This window comes from Chaetodon trifascialis, chromosome 8 (assembly GCF_039877785.1).
Source record: "Chaetodon trifascialis isolate fChaTrf1 chromosome 8, fChaTrf1.hap1, whole genome shotgun sequence".
NCBI classification, from domain to species: Eukaryota; Metazoa; Chordata; class Actinopteri; order Chaetodontiformes; family Chaetodontidae; genus Chaetodon; species Chaetodon trifascialis.
Genome location: NC_092063.1, coordinates 10,690,991 through 10,712,996, shown reverse-complemented (window position 1 = coordinate 10,712,996; position 22,006 = coordinate 10,690,991). Strand labels below are relative to the sequence as shown.

The 22,006-nt window shown below is 46.5% G+C and overlaps 1 protein-coding gene across 4 annotated transcripts in view; it reads left to right on the top strand.

The window, feature by feature from the left end:
* Positions 1 to 22,006, top strand: part of zbtb46 (zinc finger and BTB domain containing 46) — a 62,587-nt gene that overhangs the window by 35,240 nt on the left and 5,341 nt on the right. For 2 of the 4 annotated variants that reach the window (XM_070968061.1, XM_070968062.1), the window contains exon 4: positions 11,184 to 11,465. In XM_070968061.1, coding sequence (XP_070824162.1) covers positions 11,184 to 11,465 — 282 coding nt within the window. Of the gene's footprint in view, positions 1 to 11,183; positions 11,466 to 16,078; positions 16,411 to 18,786; positions 18,830 to 18,950; positions 21,739 to 22,006 lie in introns of those variants that run through there. The other 2 variants (XM_070968059.1, XM_070968060.1) reach the window with 2 other exon arrangements.

Genomic DNA, 22,006 nt, shown 5'->3' with positions numbered 1-22,006 from the left:
CCTGTAGGGTTTTTTGTTTGATCTTCCACTGCTCACCCTTTTTCAATTTTTTGCTCATTGCCCGAACTCTTACATATTCTCTCAACTCTTCCCCTTTACCCCATTTCTCATTGTTTCCTCTTTTCTGCACCTCCCCTTTTACCATCCGACTCTGTTTTATCTTTTACCCCTTTCTCTCCTTCCTTCCCTCCCTCATCCTCTTCCTCCCTTCCTTTGTAGGGGTGTATAACAGGGGTTAGGAAGGGGTCATGTGGTCTCACGCTGCCCTTCTCTCTAATGGCTTCTTAATGAGAGAGTCAGAGAGGGAGAGAGAAGCAGGGAGAGGAGCAGTTTTGAGAAGCGGGTAGAGATATCAGTAGTTCTGCTCAGGGCGCTGACTCTCTCTCTTGGTGTGTGCGTCCATGTGAGGCTGCGTGCGCTGTGTGCGTGCGCACACGCCTGCACTATTTGACTGACCCCTTGCTCCATTTCGAGCCCTCTCCGAGCTCGGTGTTCCTCTCCCGGGAAAAAAAGAAATGACACGTTTGTAGCCTTGAATAAGCGCTGGGGCTCGTCACACGCACTGTCCACTCGGGCTGGCTTGGGGGTGGGTGGGAGATGTTGTGGAGGTGAGGGAGGAGGGATGGTGCAGGGGCCCGCTCTTTAATTTGCACAGCTTCTGCTGATTTGATCATAAGCAATTAATCTCAATGGCTCAGCTCGGCTGCAGAGGGGGAAGAGAAGATGAACACAGTCCTCTGTTTGCACGCGTCCCTCGCTCTGGGTTTCCCCTCTGTCCACACAGTGTGACTTCTTCTGTTCTTACCACGTATACTTGTATCATAGTCAAAGAGGAAGCATGCTGTGGCAATTTTGCGTCTCTTGTCCCACACGACTTCCCCATGAACAGTAATGTTTCCCGAGCAAGTTTTGGTTTTACAAACGAATTTTGCTCTCAAGTCTCCATCTCTTAATCAGAAATTGTGTGTTTGAAAAGGTTTTGAGTCATGAGGTCATGAAATATATCAATCACTTGTAAGGATTTGTGAAGTTTTAAATCAGGCTGGAAAATGAAAATAAAAACTCTTAAAATCAAACTTGGATTTACATGATCAGTGTGCACAATCAGCTCCATGTTGGCTGCAGTGCCAGAAGCCTGATTATGGAACTAGAGCTGTGTCAAACAAGGTCGTCTTCTATTTCGGTTGCATCTTCACAGGCTTTGGACTGCTGAGAGCCTCATGCAGTTGTGTGAGGTTCAACGTCCAGATCCGTCCTGCCTTGATCTTGAGATCTGTCCAACTTTTATCAGCTCAAGAGTGACACAGATCTCCACTGATCCACTAACACTAAGCTTACAGCTTGCACAGGTTTGGCTCCCTCATCCATGTCTCATCTGTCTCGCTTCCTTCCCCCGTTTAACCCTTCGCTCTGTTACCTCATTTTGACCCACGCGTCTGTGCTTGACAAACGCTGCGACTCGTTCCTTCACTCTGCCTTTATGCCCAGCCCGTCTGCCAGTTTTCCATCTCCCTCTATCTCCCTCGCCCTTGCTTTTCCTCTCCGTGGCACCGTACTCCTCCCATACTGAGGCCAGAGCTCTCTCCATTGTTGGAGGCAGGTTGCCAAGGATACAAGCACAGAGAGGCACAGTCTTAATGTTATAAGATGGGAGAGATGAGCAGAGAGATGGGAGAGGGGCAATAGCTCTTGTACTCTCTGGTCACTGGGCATCCCGACAACATGCTAATGCTCTGTAAAGAGCACATAACACCCTCTGCTCCCCACCCTGTGGAGTGTCCCTCTGTGGACAGAGCACAGGGACATTGTCTGTTTGTGGAGGAACCTCTTGTACTGGTCATCTGCTCTCTGCTCGCCTGTTGTGACCAGTGCATGATTGCAGTGTGCGTCTTCATGTGTTTTTGCGCATTTGTCAGCCACTTGATGGGGGCTCTTGGGCAGCCAGTCTACATTTGTTGATCTTAACAAAAGTCTGAAAAAGTCAAACAGTCAAAACGGAAAAATATTCAAGGTTGTCGGAGTCATTAGAGGTCCTGTTTCTGCTGTCAGACGACAGGTTTCTGGATGCTGCAATCTCATACACAGCAAAGACAAGTCGTCTGTCTACAAGTCTGATGCACTGATCTGCCTTATTCTGTTACAATGCAGGTTTAGAATATTTAATGCATACTGAGGGTCAATGAAAGAATTTAATGATAATGATTCTCGAAGCAAGTTTCATTTTATTTTTGGTATTTTTGCCTTTATTTGTCAGCAGACAGTATAGTTGCAGACAGGAAACAAGAGAGGAGAGAGGGGGGTATAACGCGCAGGAACTGAAATCAAACTGGGGACATTACGTATATCTGGAATGAACCATTCAGTGATCAGACACCTCAGACTGGCAGTGTTTGAGAAAGTAAGACAGAGATGACTAGTCTGTACATCCTGCATTGGGTGTCTGTGTACTCAGACATTCAACGGCTCACACAGTCCGTATCATCAGACAGTTTTTTTTACATGAGTATGAAATCAGCAGATGACAAACTTTATGCCACACATACAGGGGCATGTCCAAAAGGGGGGCCTCGAGTACCACTTGCCTCCTCTAACATCTGATTGGCCACCCCAAGTACCACCCCATTATCCTGAAGTATGACTGGCTATCTGCCCAGTGAGAGGCGGGTCCGTAGTTTGAGTCAACTATCGGATGAGTATTTTTTAATGTGCATGTGTTGTTTTGTATGTAGCCCACTTTCGGAGGAGTTAAAGAATGAAGGATGAAAGCTTTATATTATATTTGTAGGCCACTCTGTTGGGTTGTGATTGGAAGGGCTATTTATCTTTTAAATATTTCAAATGTGCTTATTGTAAGTCTCTTTGGACGAAAGCGTCAGCTAAATGAATGTAATGTAATCCAAAAAAATAAACACAGGCATGAAAGAAGCAGTGAGATACTGTAATGTTAGTAATTAAAGTAGATATGAGAAATGGTAAATTACTGCTATTTCAACCTCTGTGTGTGTGTGTGTGTGTGTGTGTGTGTGTGTGTGTGTGTGTGTGTGTGTGTGTGTGTGTGTGTGTGTATTCCTCACATTGTGGAGACTCACCTTCCTTATGGGGACAAAATGCAGGTCCTCATGATGTAAATCATTCATTTTTAGGGTGTAGTCTGGGGTTGGGGTTAGGATAAGGTTAGGGTTAGAGTTAGGCAAATATTGGCTATGCTTATGGTTAGGGTAAGACAAATGAAGTCTATGTAATGTCCCCAGAAGTGGTGAAAACCTAACATGTGTGCCTGTGTGTGTGTCTGTGTGTGTCTGTGTGTGTGTGTACTGTACGCATCTCCTTGTGCCAATGTGAAAACTACTCTTTGGGCTGAAGATGGAGATGTTTTCCTCTCTAGTGTCTTAGTGTCTGTTTCACTGAACGCATTCAAATTTAGTTTCCTTTTCTCATCTATATTTTTGTAATTCACTCCAGAGTGTCCAGCTGGAAATACGTTGATTTTGCCAACTTTGGTTGTTAAACTCGTCTTAAATTTGTTTCCAGGGAGCAGTAAAGGAGTAATTATGGCTAGTTAGTTGCCTTGAGCTTTTGAGCTGGTCAGTGTGAGTCGGAGAGTGTGTTAACCCACACACCAATAACCCACAGGCTGTGTACAGCATCCCCACCCAGAGTCTTTGTCGTTTCCCTCCTCCACTTTCCATTATCCCTCCTCTCAACCTCTCTCTCTCTCTCTCTCTCTCTCTCTCTCTCCCACCTCACCCTTCAAATACGACCCTGGATCGGGCTGGACGGGGCTTTTGGGCACGTGCCCGCTCGCCAGTTCCTCCCCTGTGCATAAAGCCAAGACATAACCTCTCTCTCTCCCAATCTCTCCATCTCTCTCTCTCTCTCTCTTTGCTTTTAGCACAAAGCCCTGCGTGTCTGCCTTCCTTCCCCACCCAGCATTCTTTCCCCATGCAGACCTCTCCCCCGCTCTCTCTCTCTCTCTCTCTCTCTCTCTCGACTTCCCTCCTACCCGCCAACTCGCTCAGCCTCACCCTACCTTTCATTAGCCCACTCTTTATCTCACACATTCACTCTGCTCGCTCTCTCCCCCCTCCACTCTCCTATCTCGCCAGCTTTTACACTCCCTGTACTCTCTCTCTCTCTCTCTCTCTCCCCTTTTCTCTCATTCTCCCCCTTCAGTTGCTTCAGCTTTTGTTTCTGATACATCTTCATTTATTCCTCTCTCCCTCTCTTTCCCTGCTGACCCTATTATTTTTATATTCTCCCTCCCTCTACCATCACTCCCCCTCTCTCCCTCTCCCTCTCTCTCTCTCTCTCTCTCTCTCTACCTCCCTCCCACTCCTCTCAGTCCCTCTAAGCTGCATTAACTCCCCAGATTACCTTGAGCCCTGCAATCCTCCATCCCCCACGCACTCACCGCTCCCTCTTTCCCTCCCTCCCTTCACTCATTCACTTGCTCACTCAGACTATGTCCACACCAAGGCGGCTAATTTTGAAAACACAGTTTACATTTGAAAAGGATTATGGAGATCTCTCCACACCGAATCACTGAAACAATAGGAAACTTGATAAAGGTGTTCTTTGCTGTCCTTTTTATTGTGCATCACTGCCAACATCTAGGAAACAGTGGGACAGACAGGTCAAGCATGTGGTCTTTCACCTCCTGCTCTGATTGATCACCTCTACTGTACAGTGTAAACTCTACATTGTTTTAATACAGGGGAGCTCAGGATTAATTGTTCTCTTTTGCATATTTATTGTGTTTCCATTGTCAGAATGAGCACAAAATAGCAATTTGATCGGCGCACTTCAAAGCTAACCAGATGCGCTGAGGTGTCGTGTTGTGCGATAGTGTCATACTGACATTTTGAATGAGTTATCACAGAGAATTAAACAGAAAGCTGAAGAAAAGTCCACTTTTATTTAACCTTCCCTGTCAGTGTATAAACTGTTCCACAAAAGAGACATGGTTTGCAGACAGTTTGGAGACAGTGGGAGTCAGTGGTATAAATGCACCGTTTGAATAAACTGTGTGCACTTATTTTCTTGTTAGCGTCCAAACATATCCATTTGCTAACTGACAGCTAGCAAACTCGCTAGTTCAGAGAGCTTTTCTACCCCTGCAATAACTCTCTATTATATGAAATAGTACATAATCCTGATTAAAAAAAAATGCCAGGCAGTCACCCAGCATAGAGAACAAAGAAAGAATTGAGATATTATGACTGACTACTGCTAGCTGGAATGGCTAAAACGGGGATGCTAACTTTTGACTTCAGCCCAGAGTGAGATTTGTTCTATTGTTCATTGATGAAGGTGCATTGTGCTGAATGTTCAACCATTTTTGATTGATCATAATATGACTGCAACTACGCTAACAGCGCACCCAGTGTGAGTGGCTCGACCTTAAAATCATGGTGGTTTGCTGCTGCAGCGGAACACGTATTGCAATGACTTTTTGCTGCACCTGTTCGGTTCGGACGACGATGGGTGCATTCACGGACGATCCGTGAAAAGTGCTGCCTTGACCTTGTTACGCCTTGTGCCTCAGCCCATCTGAACTTAACTGAACTGAAGAAGAAAATGACATCGGAGGAAGCGAATACGAAAAGTTAGCATGAGAAAAGGCATGTGAGAGATCTGAGATTGCATGAGTTTCACGCTCAGTGCACTAACAGTCAGCCAGCTACAGACTGTGGCCACTTTCTGGTGTGACCAGGCTTTTAAACAGTACAACCAGGAAGCAGATGAGGGCCGTATCAGCCTAAGCCACTGATGGTTTCGCAAAATGTAAACATAGCAAAACATGGCGACAGGTGACTGTATTATAAATGGGACAACAGCATAAAAAAGAGGCAGCTGCAACAAGGCGTCACATCCTGATATAATACCTCTCCTGCTCATGTTTGATTGCATCTTTTGGATGTGTAACATTATTTTGTGAGCGCACACACACAACTGCTGCTCTGAGACTTACTACTGCTCTGTTTCTGAAAAGCGGCGTAGTGTTGACAGTCGGCCAAAACGTAGAGAAAAATATGCATTTTCAAATTTAGCTGGCTTACTGTACTCTGACACACTCACTTGCTCACCCCCACCATCACTAGCCACCCTCCCCTCCCTCCCTCCCACAGCCTCTGTAACCTCCCCCTCACCTCTCCTCACTCCCCCTTCACTCACCCACCCACCCACACTCCATCACCCCACCGTCCACCTCTCACCCCACCACTCTTGCAATCGCTGTGCTCCTCTTCTCTCCTCTCCTCCCCTCCACCCACACTCTCTCTTTTTCTCCAAGCCCCCAGCAGTACCACCATCACCACCAGCACCATCATCTCTCTCTCTCTCTCTCTCTCTCTCTCCCCTGTCTTTTACCACTCTCTTCCCTCTGTCCCTCCCTCCTCTAAAGCCTTCAGGCTCTGCTTGATTTATGCTTGCCCTCCCTATCCACACACACCCCACCACCACCACCACCACCACCACCCACCCTTCCCTATCTCTCCTGGAGGTTGTGGCCCGGCTAGTCCCTAAAAACAACAGAGAGAGAGAGAGAGAGTAAGTAAGGGAGAGGAAGACAGAGAGAATGAGAAAGAGAGAGAGAGAGAATAACAACCTCTTTTACTTTCCATCCTCCCTCCTTTTTAACCCAGCATTTTTTTCATTCCCCTCTCCCACACTGCTTTTTAAATTGCCTCTGAATTCTTGAGCTGTTTTAGTGCCTCACTCCCCCTTCTCGGCTGAAATTACTTTTTTACCCTCTCAAACTCTGGCATGCTGAGGAAGCAAGTTCCACCTTCCCTCCCCTCTTTGTCCACTCCAGGACAAACACACACTAATCACATGTACAGTGTGCGGAGCTGTTTGTTTAAAAAAAAAAAAAAGGTGAAGGAGGGACTTGCGTTTTCTCGTTCGGAAACATGTCGCTGTAATGTCGCGTAGACAGAGTCTTGTGACAACATCGCTCTTGTCGTGCCTTGTCCTTTTCAACCCCGGGCTGGCCGAGCCATTAACCAGGCCGACTTGGGGCAAGGCTTCTTTCTGTGTCTTTCCCTGTCACACACACACACACACACACACACACACACACACACACACACACACACACACACACACAAAGATACACAGTAAGAGAGTCTTTCTCTTTTGTTTGCACTCCCATACTCAAACATGCACACAAGCCCTACTTTCTTCTCTGACAGCTCTCTTGTGGTCGACAAGCCTCAGTAACTCGTTGCTTAACCACCCTGGACTTTTTCTCTCCATTGTGTTTGGCTACTGTCTCTGTTGATTTGAAGGCGTGGTGTGTGTGTGTGTGTGTGTTTGTGTGTGTGTGTGTGTGTGTGTGTGTGTGTGTGTGTGTATGTGTGTGTGTGACTGGAGGTGCTAAAGGAGTGTGTCCATCAACAGCCAGGTCATGTGTGTGTACGCAAGTAGCGTGTGTATATCAATTTCTGTTTATCCATCCGCTGATTTATCAAAAACCTCTATATAAATGGAAACTCCCTCACACATCAGTGTTTGGCTTCGTTTAGAGGGGATTTGTTGAGACACACACTCACATGTACACACAGGGACACACTCCTTGAGCACAATCAGAACAGAAGATCAGAGGTCAAACCAGGTCAGCTGACCCTTCCCTCCCTTTTCAGGCCTTCTCTCTCCTCCTCTTTACTGCGTCAAAGTGCGCTCTCTAATAACACAGCTCCCCTTGTGAAATGCACACACACACACACACACACACACACACACACACACACACACACACTCAGATATACAGTGCAGCCTCCAACCACAGCACATAAAACTGTATCTTCTATCCATTAGCTGTAACTCTCTCAATGGATGATAAATGCAGTATCCCTCACAACACATTTGAAGTATAGTTCAACACACACATCTTTTATTCCACACACCAGTCTTATTCCGCCTTTGCTTTTTCCCACTCAAGCCCCCACATAGCTCGCAGCATCGCTCACGCGTGTTCGCGCACACACACTCACGAATGCACGCACACAAAACGCAAACACACACACGAACAAAGAGAACTACCATTTCCACATATTTGTCTCTCCTTTTAAAAGGGGGTTTTATTTAGCATAAATGTTGAAGCCAAGGGTGCCCGGCTACCATGGCAACCAAATTAAACGGAGGATCTCTTCAGAAAGCAGAAATCTAAATTATTCGGACTCTTTTATGAAGGGGAAAATGAAAATTCCCTTCACTGTACAGAGACCGCTGCACTGTAAAGGCAGAAGAAAGGAGGGAAAAAAGATGAGGAAAACGCTATTGTTTTTTTTTTTGTATCTGACCAATTCAAAGGCACATCCCATGCCATTGAAATTCATAGGTTGTCTCATGACAACCATTAACACTCAGCATATGTGCACAAAGGAATGATGTAACCACAGTGTCTCCGGAACTCCAGATAAACCTATCGCCTTTGAAAGACACCACAATATGTGTGTCTACAAATCCCCAGCAAAACCCGGCACACGTATGATGAAATCCATAAGCTGCGTGCACAGGATTAGGTGCGACTGTTTCTGGTGTGGTAAATGATTTTATCTGTTGGAACAGGATGAGGTTTAAGTAACACGCCGGCTACGCAGGGCCCGATAAAGCTTACATAAGTGAAGGAGGATTATGTAGTGTATTCCGATTATTTGGCCCGAAAGCCTGTTTGTGGTCAGCTGAATACTAATTTCTAATATCTCATGGATAGTCTTGGAAATATGGTTAAATCCCCAGAAAGTAGGATACTGTATGTTGCCCGGCAGAGCGTGTCAGCAGGACACAGCGAGCCCTTTGCTAATGTGTAAAACACAGATATTAATTTCACACATTTTCATAAATTTTGAGTGTGATGTGCGAGGAAATCGTGATGCAGCCTCTTTTCCATAACTCTGCCATTTAATCTGCAGTGCGTGACTGAAGCATTGTAACTGTATGACTGTGAGGAGGGCGGACATGTTCCATCTGTACACGCACGTGTCCAGGGGATGCTGGGAAAAAGTGGTCAGGGGTCATTCACTCGTCCAATGGACAGATGAGTGGAGGGAGATGGGGGTCAGAGGTGACCCTCTTTTCTCTCTCTCCCCTTCACTTCCTCGTCTTCCATTTGTCTGCCCCTCCTTTCTCCATATACGTGTACATGTGTGTGTGTCTTCGTGCATGTGTGCGTGTTTGTTGTTGGCCCACAGCAGATCTATGTTATTGATTGACTCCTGTGGCTGCTGGGCTGCCCACTGAAGGAGGGGGCAGAGCTCTAATGAATTCCTGCACCTCATGCCCCTTGCGCCAACCCCTACACCCCCTCCTTAATTAACTTTGTGTGTGTTTGTGTGTGTGTGCGCGCGGGAGGGGCCGGGGTGTGCGTGGATGCGTGCGTGTGTGTTTTGTGTGTATCTTCCTCCACAGCTCTACACCCCCGCTTCTACACTCCCCTGCCTTCTTTTTTTTTCTTTCTCTCTCTTTCTATCCATGCCTCCTCTCTTCTTTCTTCATTCCTCCTACTTTATCTCCTCTTTTTATATTTTCCTCTGCGTCTGCAAGTAGTTTGATGGCTGCTGATTACTTCGTATGTATGTCACTCTTATCTGTCGCGCCCCATCCCCCCCCCCATCCTTAATATCTTACTCGCATCTCTACACCTTTCAGATCTATGCGTGTATGTGCAACCGTGCATACAGAGCGTGTATCCATCCATCTGATCTGTGATCATTTATCTATACTGAGCATGAAAAATGACTGACAGTGTGTGTGTGTGTGTGTGTGTGTGAGACAGAGTGGTCAACATTGACCCAGTAGGCTGCGAAGAGGCTGCATGCCCATCGGTATTCCAGACGTGGAGGCAAACTACTGTCTCTGTCACCTTGACTCCCCCTGCAGCAGATGAGCACTGGGCTGCACAGGAAACACTTAGCACTACCTGACTGTAGTTAAAATGGACAACAGGGCTGTTTTGTTCTCTTGCCTCCATTGTATTTTTCCACTCTTTCTTTCTCCTCCACCCGTTTGTGTTCTCCGCGCCCCCGCGCCCCGCGTCACCCCTGTTTCTTGTCTTCACTTTGTTTATTCCCCATTAGCTTTAAGTGTGATTTCAGCTGTCACTGCATGGGCTTTGTGGAACGGTAGGCTTATATATTAGGATGTCAGAAGGTTTCTGTCCAGAACAATCACACGTAATTATGCACACACAAGCCCCCTCCCCTTAAGGCACCTCACAAGTCTGCATTAGCAGAAGTCTGCGTGTGTTTGCTTTAGGTGTAGACAAGCCACTCTTTCAAAGTCGCTAAGCCTGGTGATGTGCGTGGTGTGTATTTGTGTCTAAGTCTTTGTTGGAGAAAGCAACCTGTCATCAGTTAAATGTCAATTAGGAGGCAATGAAAGTGTGTTTTTGTGTCCGTATTTGCATGGGTGTGTGTTTGTATCTGTGTGTCTGCGTTGAGCGGAGCTGTCGTCAGCAGTGTGGTCTGACAGTCTTGTAGATCTACAGTGGAACCTCCAGCGACATGTCTGCTGCTGACAGTTTCTCTACACACTCTGCTTTCAACGACACTGACGGCTAAACACACTCATGCAGACATAACGCACACACATGCACGCACACACACCGCGTCTGCCTTTCTGCCGTTCTCTCTCTTGCTGTCTCCTTATGATCTCCCTGTATTTTTGTTGACTGGTGATGATGAGGTGTGTTAGGGAGTTGAGGAGAGAGAGAGATGATTCAGAGCGGTGACGTGTTGGTAGTTGCAACCGAAAACACCGGGTGTAAGCGATGACTCGGCTGAGAGGAAGAATTGTTTTAATACAGTGTGTTTTTTTGTGTTTTCACTCGAGCTGCTATCACTGTCGGGTGAAATCTTTAAATTGACAAAACAACAACTGTTCAATGTTAGGGATTTTTAGTTTGACCCCCCCCCCCCCCCCCCCTTTATCTCCTTTGAAAGGGTTTCACAAATCCAAGAGTGGCAGGATTTTCAGCCTAGAGAGAAGCATGTAATCCCTCAAATTAAGCTAAAACAGTGCTGTGTGGAATGTTTTGAGGCATTGTCCCTGACCACCTACTTGAATTTCCCTGCTTTAGTTGTTGTCGTATTTAAAGAAAAAAACATTGTAATGCTAGTCAGTTATGGCTGCAGATGGACAGAGGGGCCTAACCCATCCTCTGTTACTTCATCTCCATTCAGGGGCAGACGTGACCGAACCCAACAGCTCAGACAGCCGCGGGGAACGCCTCGACTTCTTCCTCAAACAGGAAGAGGCTCTCACCACAGAGCCCAGCTACCTGGGTCCCAGCGAATCGGAGGAGGCTGGGGGAGGAGCCGTGGGCGGAACAATCTCATCTGTAGCCAATCTGAAGGCGGCGCTGATGAGTAAGAACAGCCTGCTGTCGTTGCGGGCTGAGATGATGGGAGATGATAACCCCTTGCTGTATGAGTACCTGCCCAAAGGAGGACACTCCCTGTCTTGTAAGTGACTATTTACTAACACTGTACTCACACTGATCGTTACACGCACACACCCAGCCGGCCACATGCCTCATTATAACTTACAACTCAGGTATACACACAAACTGCATGGACTCCACTATTTTTGAGTACCTGCTCATGTGGTCACCTGCGAGACATAAAACATACAGGCTTGACCGCTTTTGACATGAGTATCCTCTTCCTCTGCAGAGTATTTTCCCTCATCAGCCACTGTATTTGGATAACTCTGAATGCATGCATGAGTGTGTGTGTCTGCGGTGCCACTTGAGTGTGTAAAGGGTTTGTGTGGCACTGCCAGCGATGACTAGTCAGCGGTGACTCAGTGAGAGAACATTTTGCTGGGATCGCTTGCGCTGTCGTGAGAAAATTTGTTTGGTTTTATGTGACAGTTTCTTTGTGCGTATCAGTGGGTCTGCGGCTGTATTTCACAGCAGCAAAATAACACAACAGAACTGCAGCAACTGTTCACATATTATTTACTTACTGTATTTCAGCACCAAATGATGAAGCAATTTGCTCTACTCCACGACGGCACACACCTCTGCATCCTTTTAAAAGCAGCCTCAAAATAAGTAGTATTTTTAAAATTGTCTCCCTGAAGAAAGCCAGTTAAATGTCTCAAGAGAAATGTGAGGTCACTTGAGATAAAATGCAACAAACCATAGAAAGGCAAGCTTCAAGTGTTTGCCATCAGATTTCAGGTTTTTGTGATTATGCATGAGTGCACAACCTATATATGTCAATAGTTTTATGCTTATGTGCGTTAAACCTTCAACAACCGTCCCCCGCTCCGCATAAGTAGTAAAATAACTCTTATATCAGCTAAACTTCCATTTACGCCTCTTACCTCCTTTCAAATAAACCATCTTCTAATCATATCAATATTAAACTTCCTTATTTGTGCTTAATTTGCCCACATTACCGAGAGATTTTTTTCTGCGTTCAGTCAGTTTTTGTGCCTTCAGTGAGGGTGTTAAACTGTCAGCGTGTCTAGATGTGTGTGTCTCTGTGTGTGCCAGCGTGAGCGTATATTTGCTTGAGTCCGTGTCCGCGTGGGCACATTTTTGTGTGTGTGTGTGTGTGCAACTTGTGTGTTTGTGTTTCTTTGCTTTTACTGGCTAGTAATTGGATCTTTTGTCCCTGGTTCTGCCTGTCTTTGTGAGCGAAAGAAAGGCAAAGGAAGGGTACAACTCCGAGTGTAGACGTGCCTTTTGAGTTGAGCCCCACTCACCTACAAAATAAAAGACCGGGCCGAGACTGAATAGACCAAAACACACGTTCGCAGTTGCACATTCGCGCTCGCAAACGCACGTCACATCACATCACCCCTTTTGTGCAAGTGTTAAGTGTGTGGGATTGAGATGTTTCTGTTGGCTTAAAGAGGAGATTCAGATGCTGTCACAGCACAGATAGACAGCCTCACAAGCTCCAGAAAAGAGAAGAAGAGGCTTTTTGATACACACTCACACTTTACAGATACACCCAACCTTGACTACATGAATAGGAAATTTAGAGAATTCACTGAGTGTTAATCATTTGCTCCCAGCATAGAAAAAAACACATGTTGAATGAGTCTTATAGCTATATTTCAGTTGTCACCGAAGAAACCTCAGGGAGGTTTTTGGTTAGCCAAACCCTATTTTGAATTCCCTACACAATAGGGGTGAGGGAAATGGGCTTGTCGAGATGGCCAACAACCTCCCCTCCCTCCCCGGGTCTGTCCCTGTGTCTAAATGAGGACAGAAAATAAACAAACACTGTACCTCAGATTACTGGGCGGAGGATAAGTCTGCACGCTTTGACAGATCGCTGCTCCCTCCCTCTCTCCATTCAGCCCTATTCCCCCTCCCCCTGTTCTCCTCCCTGCTTCTCCTTCACCCCTGCTTAACATCCTTCCTGTCCTTTTTCCCTCCTGTACTCCCCCTCACGCCATCCATCCCTCCCTCCTTCCCTCCATCTATTTCTCCTTCACCCCTCCTTAACACTCATCCCTCACACTCTCCCTCCCCTTCTGGCCGGCTCCTGCAGCTCCTCCTTATTTGTCTCACTGCTGTCTCTTTCCCCCTCTTTTACTTTAGCTGTGGAGCATCAAAGTATGCTGGTTTAAAATCCTGGGAAAGTATTGATCTAAGCGGAGAGGAGGTAGAGCAAGGTCACCTGGCCCAATTCAAGAGAGACCACAGAGTATCAGCAAAAGGCCTTGACTTGGAGCGTCTGTCTCCCCCTCCCTCTCCCCCTTTCTCTCCTCCTCTCTTTTCTGTATAATTGACTGTTTAATAAAACATGTTTCCCCTAAAGATTCATACATCCAAAATCAGCCCAAACTGAGAATCAATGTTACAGTTTAACCAATGAATACCTCTCTCTCTTTACGTTCAGTAATTCAAACTGACCCCCACCCTGTTGACAGGGCTTGGGATTTAAATGCGCGGCTCTCTCTCCTTGCTATCCTTTGCATGGGTCACGGACTACATCCTCCTAGCATGTGGAATGCCAAAATACAGTGGAACCAGTCTGTATGTCAATCAGCCTCCTGAATCCAATTAAGATCATTGGGATTTGGCCCCACTACCCCTTTGTGCGTCAGACAATCAATGCCAGACAATGGATTTTGCCGGACCATCCCTGCGCACCTGTCCACACTGCCACCGCGTACAGGCTGTAAAGAACATCCAATTAACTACAGGGATCATACTGACATTATTGAACTTTTCTCTCCACTGCCTGCTCTCATCACTTCACATGTACTTTTGAAAATTGACTCACCCTGTACTGTAGCTACTCTCCGGAGGTTTGATGATTTTTGTTTATGATTGTGACACGCATTTCGTCAATCTGCCGCAAGAGACTTTTGAGATTTAAAACGTGGATCCCATATGGCAGCGTCGTACCCTCTGCCCCCCTTTTTAAATGCAAGAAGAAGGGAAGAGCAGTAAGGGGGGTTATCGATACAGGAGATGGTAATAACCTTCAATCCGGCACTGGGATTTTCCATTAAAGGTCACCTAATCCACTTTACATATAAATCTCTTCCATCACGTTTTTCAAAGGAATAAAAGGAAATTAAAACTGTCCACGGGTTATTGTTTTAGCGTTGTTGTTTTTTAGCGTTTTCGCCATGGAGTCATGAAGAACTCCAATCCTATCTGGCTCTTTCTTCCTAACAGACTTACCAAGTTTTAGTTGATTAGTTGTTGGCAGCTGCTCAATCACCTTACAGCAATAATACCTAACAGGTCTTGACCCCACTTTGGTGGCAGGTGGAGGAGAGGGAGCGGGTTGCGCTTTACTTCCTCTATGGCGACTCTGCATTTAAGTAATTCAGTTACTCTACCTTCATGTATATTTCTTCTTTCTATTTCATTTACTCTTGTCGCTTTGCAGTGAGTCAGCCTGCTGTTATTTGTATTCTTTACAGCCTGCCAGACACAACTGCAATATTAAACTCAGTGAGACAAGATTGCAAAAATTACAGTCGCATGTTGAACTTCGTCAAGAGGCTTGAAACGAGGCTGTTTAAGCCCGTCAATGTAGTTATTCCACCATAGTTCTTGCCAAAGATGTGTCCTGAGCACCATTTGTTAATGAGCTGCTCCCTCTCACCTGCAGCTCATCCCTTTACTCTCTGTCTCCATTTCCCCTCTCGGTGTTGTTCCTCCCGTCACTGCCGGGGGTGTGTGGTGGTGGTGGTGGTGGTGGGGGGGGGGGGGGGGGGGGGGGGATTGGGAGTGAAGCATTTGTGTGTGTTCTCAGTAAGTGGGAGTGGGGAGTGTCGGGCGCGGTAGTTTAACATTCCAGGAATCCATCCACGGTCGAGCCTCATGGTTGTGTGATTCTGTCCATTGTGCAGAGGAGGGCAATGAATGGCTAACCCACTGCATAGCTCCGGAGACATTCCCCAAAACGCTGCCTACGCTCACACATACCCGTATGCACACACTCTGCAGAACAACCTGCACTTTAAACGTTGATTCATATGCACTGTAAGAGCAGAGATGCTCTCTTAAGTACCAGAAAATAGTGATATTAATACAGCCGAAAAAAGCTTGTGTATGAATAGTTATGGAGAGTGAAAAGCTTGGTAAGAAATTTGCCGTAACTTGTTGCTGGTAAACATCTTACATGGTCGATGGAGTCGTCCTTTACCCTGCGTGTACAAAAAGTCTTCACTTGAGCTGCAAGATGGCTCCTCTCCAAAACAATCTCCCTCCACGCTACACAGGATCTTCAAGCCCTCTCCATATATGCATTTTACTCACTCACACAGCACATGCACACTCTCGCACAAAACACACACACGCTGCCATCCTCTGCGCACGCATGTGGGTGGAAGGAGAAGGAGAGCAGAGGAGCGAAAGAAAAAGAGAGAGAAAGAGAGAAGAGAAGCCCTAACCCTTTCCCCTCGGCTGGTGGAAAGTGAAACTTCAGAGTTTTTCTTCCTCCCCCTCTCCATAGTGTTTGATAGTGTAGCACTGGCAGCCTCTGTGTGCCCCCCTGCCCACTCTCTCCCGTTGTGTTCTGGTGGCCAGCTGCTAGCAGAGTTGCAGTTGTACGTGAGTGGGTGGGTGAGACTCGTTTCCTGTGCTCCTCAGGGCTCCGCTCCAACAACTGCTGCAGCACGCTCCGGCCAGGGGCCACGGGGGCCACTATTCATAACAAACAGGGGGCTGGCTCCTCTCCTCCTCCTCTTCCTCCTCCTCTTCTTCCTCTTCTTCCTCCTCATCTTCCACCATCACCACCACTACCGCCCTCATCAACATCAGCATACTGCCCACCCACTCCACCCACGCCACTGCACCCCTCTGAGCCTCGGCCCCTGGAGTCCCCCGGTCTGCGGGCTGGGGCAGCCCCGCTGCGCTCAGAAGGGTTGGACATGGAAGTGGAAGAGGCCCCCGAGGGCCCGGAGCCCTCCACCCTGCCTGAGGTAAGCACACAGAGCCTGGCTCATCTCCAGGGCAGAGGCTGTTCTCTGGGTAGCGCTCCTCCAGTCAGATAAAAGTTTGTAAGAGTGAGTGGAGATAAGCATCCAGGGGGCAGCTTCACCCTGCTCCTGCAAACACACTGAGGGGGTTGAGGTGATGGAGAATAGAAAGTGGCCGGTGTCGCGGTGGGAGGGTGGGGCTGTGGGTTTTTATGAGGAGAAGTGGAGGTTAATGGGGTTATTTTTCATCATTGGAAAGTCTTTTTTACACACAAGCACATCTCTCAACCCCTCTCTGTATCTCATTCTCTGTGTGGAATCTGGCATATTTCCTCCCACATCGGAGAAGAAATGCTGTTTCTTTTGTTTGTTTTTCTTTTCTGTATGCTCTCTTTGCCTTCTCTTCCTTTCAGATTTCCAGATCCTCACTCTTGTCTCCCTTTTCACATAATCTTTTTTAATAAAGCTAGACCCGATTTCGCCATCATGTCAAGAGTCTTTGCTCAGCATTAGCGGTAATGTAGTTTATAATGGTTACATTAGAGATGACACATCTAGTCACAATGGCAGCGTGTGCTTAGAGATGGCAGATAACGGGCAAGGTAGTGAGATGAGACTGAGTAGAATCAATACAAGTAGACAATGAGAGGTTTGCTCTCACAGCCCAGGAAATTGTTTGTTCTGTTTGGTGTGTGTGTGTGTGTGTGAGTGTGGGCGTGTGTGTGAGCATGGCAGTATGAGCATGTGTGGATGTGAGTTTTGTGCCAGTCCGTGTGTGTATTCTGGTGAGCATTTAGGAGCAGCATTTGATTTTAGTGGACCTGCCTCCCAACAAGCCTCCCTATCTCTGCGGACAAGCCATCTGTTTGCCCAGTGCATGGTGTTCTGTTCTTAGACAGGAGGAGGAGGAGGAGGAGGAGGAGGAGGAGGAGGTAGAGTGTAAGGGCCGAGGAAATGGGTGGGGGTGAAGGAATGGCTGGAGCATGGAGTAGATGGAGCTGAAAGAGGCTGTTTACACCTGGCATTAACATGCGTGTTGGGTGATCCGATCAGAAGTGGACAGCTCTAAGTACGTCAGTTCACACCCGGCATTACGATGCATCTCCACATGTATCTCGAGCGAAATGCAAGTGAACACGTACATCATTTCCTTTTGCAAAATCCAAATGCGTTGTTGTTTTTCATCACGCAGTAGCCCAACTTCCGTAATTATCATACTGCAACAAACAGATGCAATGTTTTTTTACACAAAGAAAGAACTCCATGTATAACAGTCGTAGAATTAAAAGAAGGCAAAAATAGTTACAAATTTGTCATAGACAACATTTCACAAAGATTATAAAGTTGCTCCTAACTTAACAATTAACAAAATTGCAGGATTTTTTAATGGAGTCTGGGTCTGACCTTCTCCATGGGTGACAAAGAAGGAGACTATATTGGTTACTGTTGAATGTTTTAGTGCTTAAGTCAATAAAACGTTGTCTTCTTTTATAAATTTTGCATAAATGGTAACAGTAGCTGATGCCAGGACAAGCTGACAACTTAATGCCGAATTTACAAGAAGGCATGAATGATTAAGAATTTGCTGTAGCCGTTTTGCTAAGTTTGTTAAATTTGTCCTCACTCAACAAATCTGAAAATTGTGTGATTTCTAAAAGGAGTCTGGGAATATTTCAGTTACTAGTTCAGTTGTGAAATCAGTCGAAACAGACAGACAAACATCTGCTGCTTAGTCAGACAGCCCGTTTCGTGTGCACTCACGCAGAGGAGGTCAGTTGAGTAGGTGGCCCTTCAACGTGGCCCAGGACACGTGTGGCCCAGACCTCCTCCGAATGTGGTCTGAGTGATCGGATCTCAACGTGTCCCCATTGGGTGCATTCACACCTGTACTTAGAGCTGTCCAAGACACACGTTAATACCAGGTGTAGTTTACAAGGGGTGTAGATGAGAGAAAAGAGAGAGTACGGGTGCACCATGCTAACATCCAAGGGGTGGTTTAGTGTATGTATGTAATATCAGGCGGATGACATTATGAAGACTGTAGATCAACCTAACTGCTCATTCTGTGTCTCATAGGGCAGCTGTAGCATCCAGGAACTGTCAGCTATTTACAAGACGTTTTCTGTGTTCGCTTGCTAATCTTTAACAATTTATCCATGTTTTCAAATCATCCTGATCTGTTGTTTCTCTTCTTCTTCTTTTTTTTTTTTACTTTCCTGTTTTCATGCCTTTGTTTCTCTGTGTTTCTCATACGTGTGAAAAAAAGGTTGTCTTCACAGCTTGTCTCACCTGCCTGCCTCCTGCATGCCCAGACAACATTCCATACAGACCGTATAAACGTGTGTGTGTGTGCCATAACGGGATGTTTTGTGCTTACAGGAAGGTGTAAAAGACAAAGAAGACATGAAAGAATACAGCACAGGTATGGTTGAGGCTTTTAAAGCCGTCATGTCCAGATAACTTAAAAGAGAGTACCTTTTGTGCCTTATCTATTTCTCTCACTTTCACTCTCACTCTCCTTCTCGCTATCTCGGCCTTGGAAGGTGACCAGTCTCCTGTCGAGAGGGATCAGATGGGCGAGGAGGGCTGTGCTGGTGGATTGACTGTGCCTGCGTCAGGGTCCGTGGCTGGCAGAGGGACTAAAGGGCTGAGGGTACTGGGAGAAGAGGTTGGGTCAGTGAAAAGATTCCTGCCAGAGCCCAGTGCCTGGCCCTCACAGGGGTTTGCCTGCTCCCTGTGCAAACGGCTGTTCAGCAGCCTGGAGCATCTCAGGGAACACGAGTACCGCCACACCCTGTCTCTGATGGCCTTGTCCCTGGACTGGCCAAGCATGCAGGGTCCGCACCAGCAACCTACCCAGCCCCAGTCCCAGCCTCTCCACTTCCACCAGTCTCTCTACCGCCCTGCAGTGGCCGAGCCAGCGCCGGCACGCTACCTCTGCTCCCAGTGCCCCGCCAGCTTCACCCTCAAATCCAACGCAGACCGACATGAAAAGACCATCCACTTCAAGAAGAAGTTAATGCAATGTGTGTACTGTCTGAAACACTTCAGAGACCGCACAGACCTGCACAGGCACCTGTCCTCTGTGCACTCCAAAGAGAGAGGGTACACCTGCCCTGCCTGTGCCAAGGCTTTTAGCACCCAGAAAAACCTGGCGACACATGTCAAAGTGTGCTGCCAGATGGGGTCAATGCCAGGAGCTGTACTGGGAGGCGGCGCTGGGATGGAAATGTCTCAGGGTGGGGTTATAGATTCACTGTGGCGGCTTTCTCAAGAGATGAAAGTCGAGAATCATAATCTCAGTATCAATGTGGAAAATTGAGACTGGAACTGGAGGATTCAGGCTTACGTACACACACTCATACCCATTAATTAGCAGCGTATCCTTACATGTGCTGTACGTACATGCCAAAAATGCTCCGTGGTGTCATTGCACTGAGAAGGGAAGAGCTCCTTTTAAAATCAAATGTCTGTTGACATTATAAATACCTAGAGACATTTTTTTTTTTTTTTTTTTACAACTTGTTAAATTTCATGTAATTCCATAATTTTTAAACAGGTGATCTCACATGAATTGACAGCTTACACGTCAATGCAAAAGTGCTATGCAAAGCTGTTCACTTTTTTAAATGGTCTTTAGGTTTGTAAATAGTTTGTGTGTGCACTGATCGTACCCATGAGCAGGTGAACTACTGTCCGTTGCAGTGCCGGGTGGAGAGACAGGGGTGCGGCTTTACGCCTCCCAGACCTAAACCACTTGTCTGGTTTTCTGTCGCCAGTCACCAGTCTGACTAAACTCTTCTCTCCTTTTTAGGCAGAGAGATCTTTATCTTTGTGTCCACCCCTGCATTATGGGCACAAAGACACTCAGACACAGTTTGTATCTCCCAGGCTTCACTGTGGCCCACAGCACACACAACCACACCACCTGCAGGAACTTTGTAGAATTGCAGCATGAGAGCAGATTTGACACCCATATCAGGTTATTTCTGCTGCCGGTGGTGGTGTACCTCAACAGATATGAAAAATTAGCACAAAACTTGGAATATGTATAAAAGCATTGTGGTTACTCTTCTTTCAACCGCAAATCAGAGATTAAAGATAAACAAAGTAATTCAATCACAGATCCACCTCCACTGGACACGTAGAAGCTTGTCCTCAGTCATGTGTCTGACATGATTACCTTCAGTCAGTGCTGTCAGATCAGTGCAGATGGAGGGGATGTGCCGAACGAGACAAAGCCAGCTAAAACAATAGACCAGTTACAGCTCAGATGGGGGTTGGGTGGTGTCATTTCTCTCTCTCTCTCTCTCTCTCTCTCTCTCTCTCTCTCTCTCTCTCTCTCTCTCTCTCTCTCTCTCTCTCTCTGTCCATCTCCTCTGTCCCAGATCTGTAAGTCTTCTAGAGGATGAGTGTGGCTGGAGGTGGACAGTAATTGGTCCTTCACGGCTCCGGCCCTCCTTAACCCCTGACCCCTCGCGTGAAGAGGAAGCGGGGACAGAGGGGCAGATGCCCTTTAAACCAGATGAGCGTAGTGATGTCACTGCTGCAGACAGATAATGGTGTGGTTGTGAGCACAAGGTAGAAAATGGGGGATCAAGGGAGACAAGTGGGAAAATACAGGAGAGGAATAAAGGAGATGGTGGAGGGTGGTGTGGAGCCAGAGCAGAGCTGCAGGAGATTGGAACGAACGCTGGCTTCGAAATCATCGCTAATGTAAATTCACACCAATTTCTGCCAAATTTTCAAACCCTGCAACTATAAACCAAGATGATTCTTGATACAGCCCAGTTATAAAGGTTTATTGTGTACACCCATACTGTGAATACTATACCCAAAGGGAAGACATCCACCTGTGTTTCCCTCTAATATCCCACAGTGGCTCACAACACATAGAACTGTAATTTCTATGTGCTCAATAAAAGCAGAACTGGTGTCTACTGGGAATATGTCCCCTTGCTGTTATATATGTGTATATATATATGGGAACTCCCAAATGCCAAATCCCTTCTAATGCAAAATCCCATTTCTCAGGTAGCACACTCTGTCCTAGCCAGCAGCTGAAACAGACTGGCAGGCTCAGAGAAGTCAGGAACTAATCAGGAACTCTGCAGAGCCAACCATTGAGGAGAAATGCTGTACAGCTGCTGTGTGGCATTTTTGACTTTTCGAACATGTGTTGTAGTAAACGTTGAAAGATCTTTATTCTACGTTATGAATTTTCTCACTGAACAGAAACCCATGTACTGTACACAGATCTGTACTTTTCTAAACAGAATGACATTCTGCTTGTAGTTTTTACGCTGTAATTAAACTGTGATGGAAAATGTGAAAACTTCTCTGTAGTTTTTCTCCTTTTAATCTGCGTGTCAGGTGCGTATTCACACCATCGCAAAATCCCTTCGTTTTGTCTTTGCATTTTAACTCGCCGCTCTGAAAGAACTGTGAATAACGTGCTCAAATGTGTTGTGCAGTTGATGTGTACTTGCATGTTTTTGTGCTGTCGAGTGTCTAATCAGAGCAGAAGTCGATTTGCAGATGGAGGTAATTATATTGTATCAAAAGCTTATAACCCTGAACCGTGTGTGTGACCCTCCCT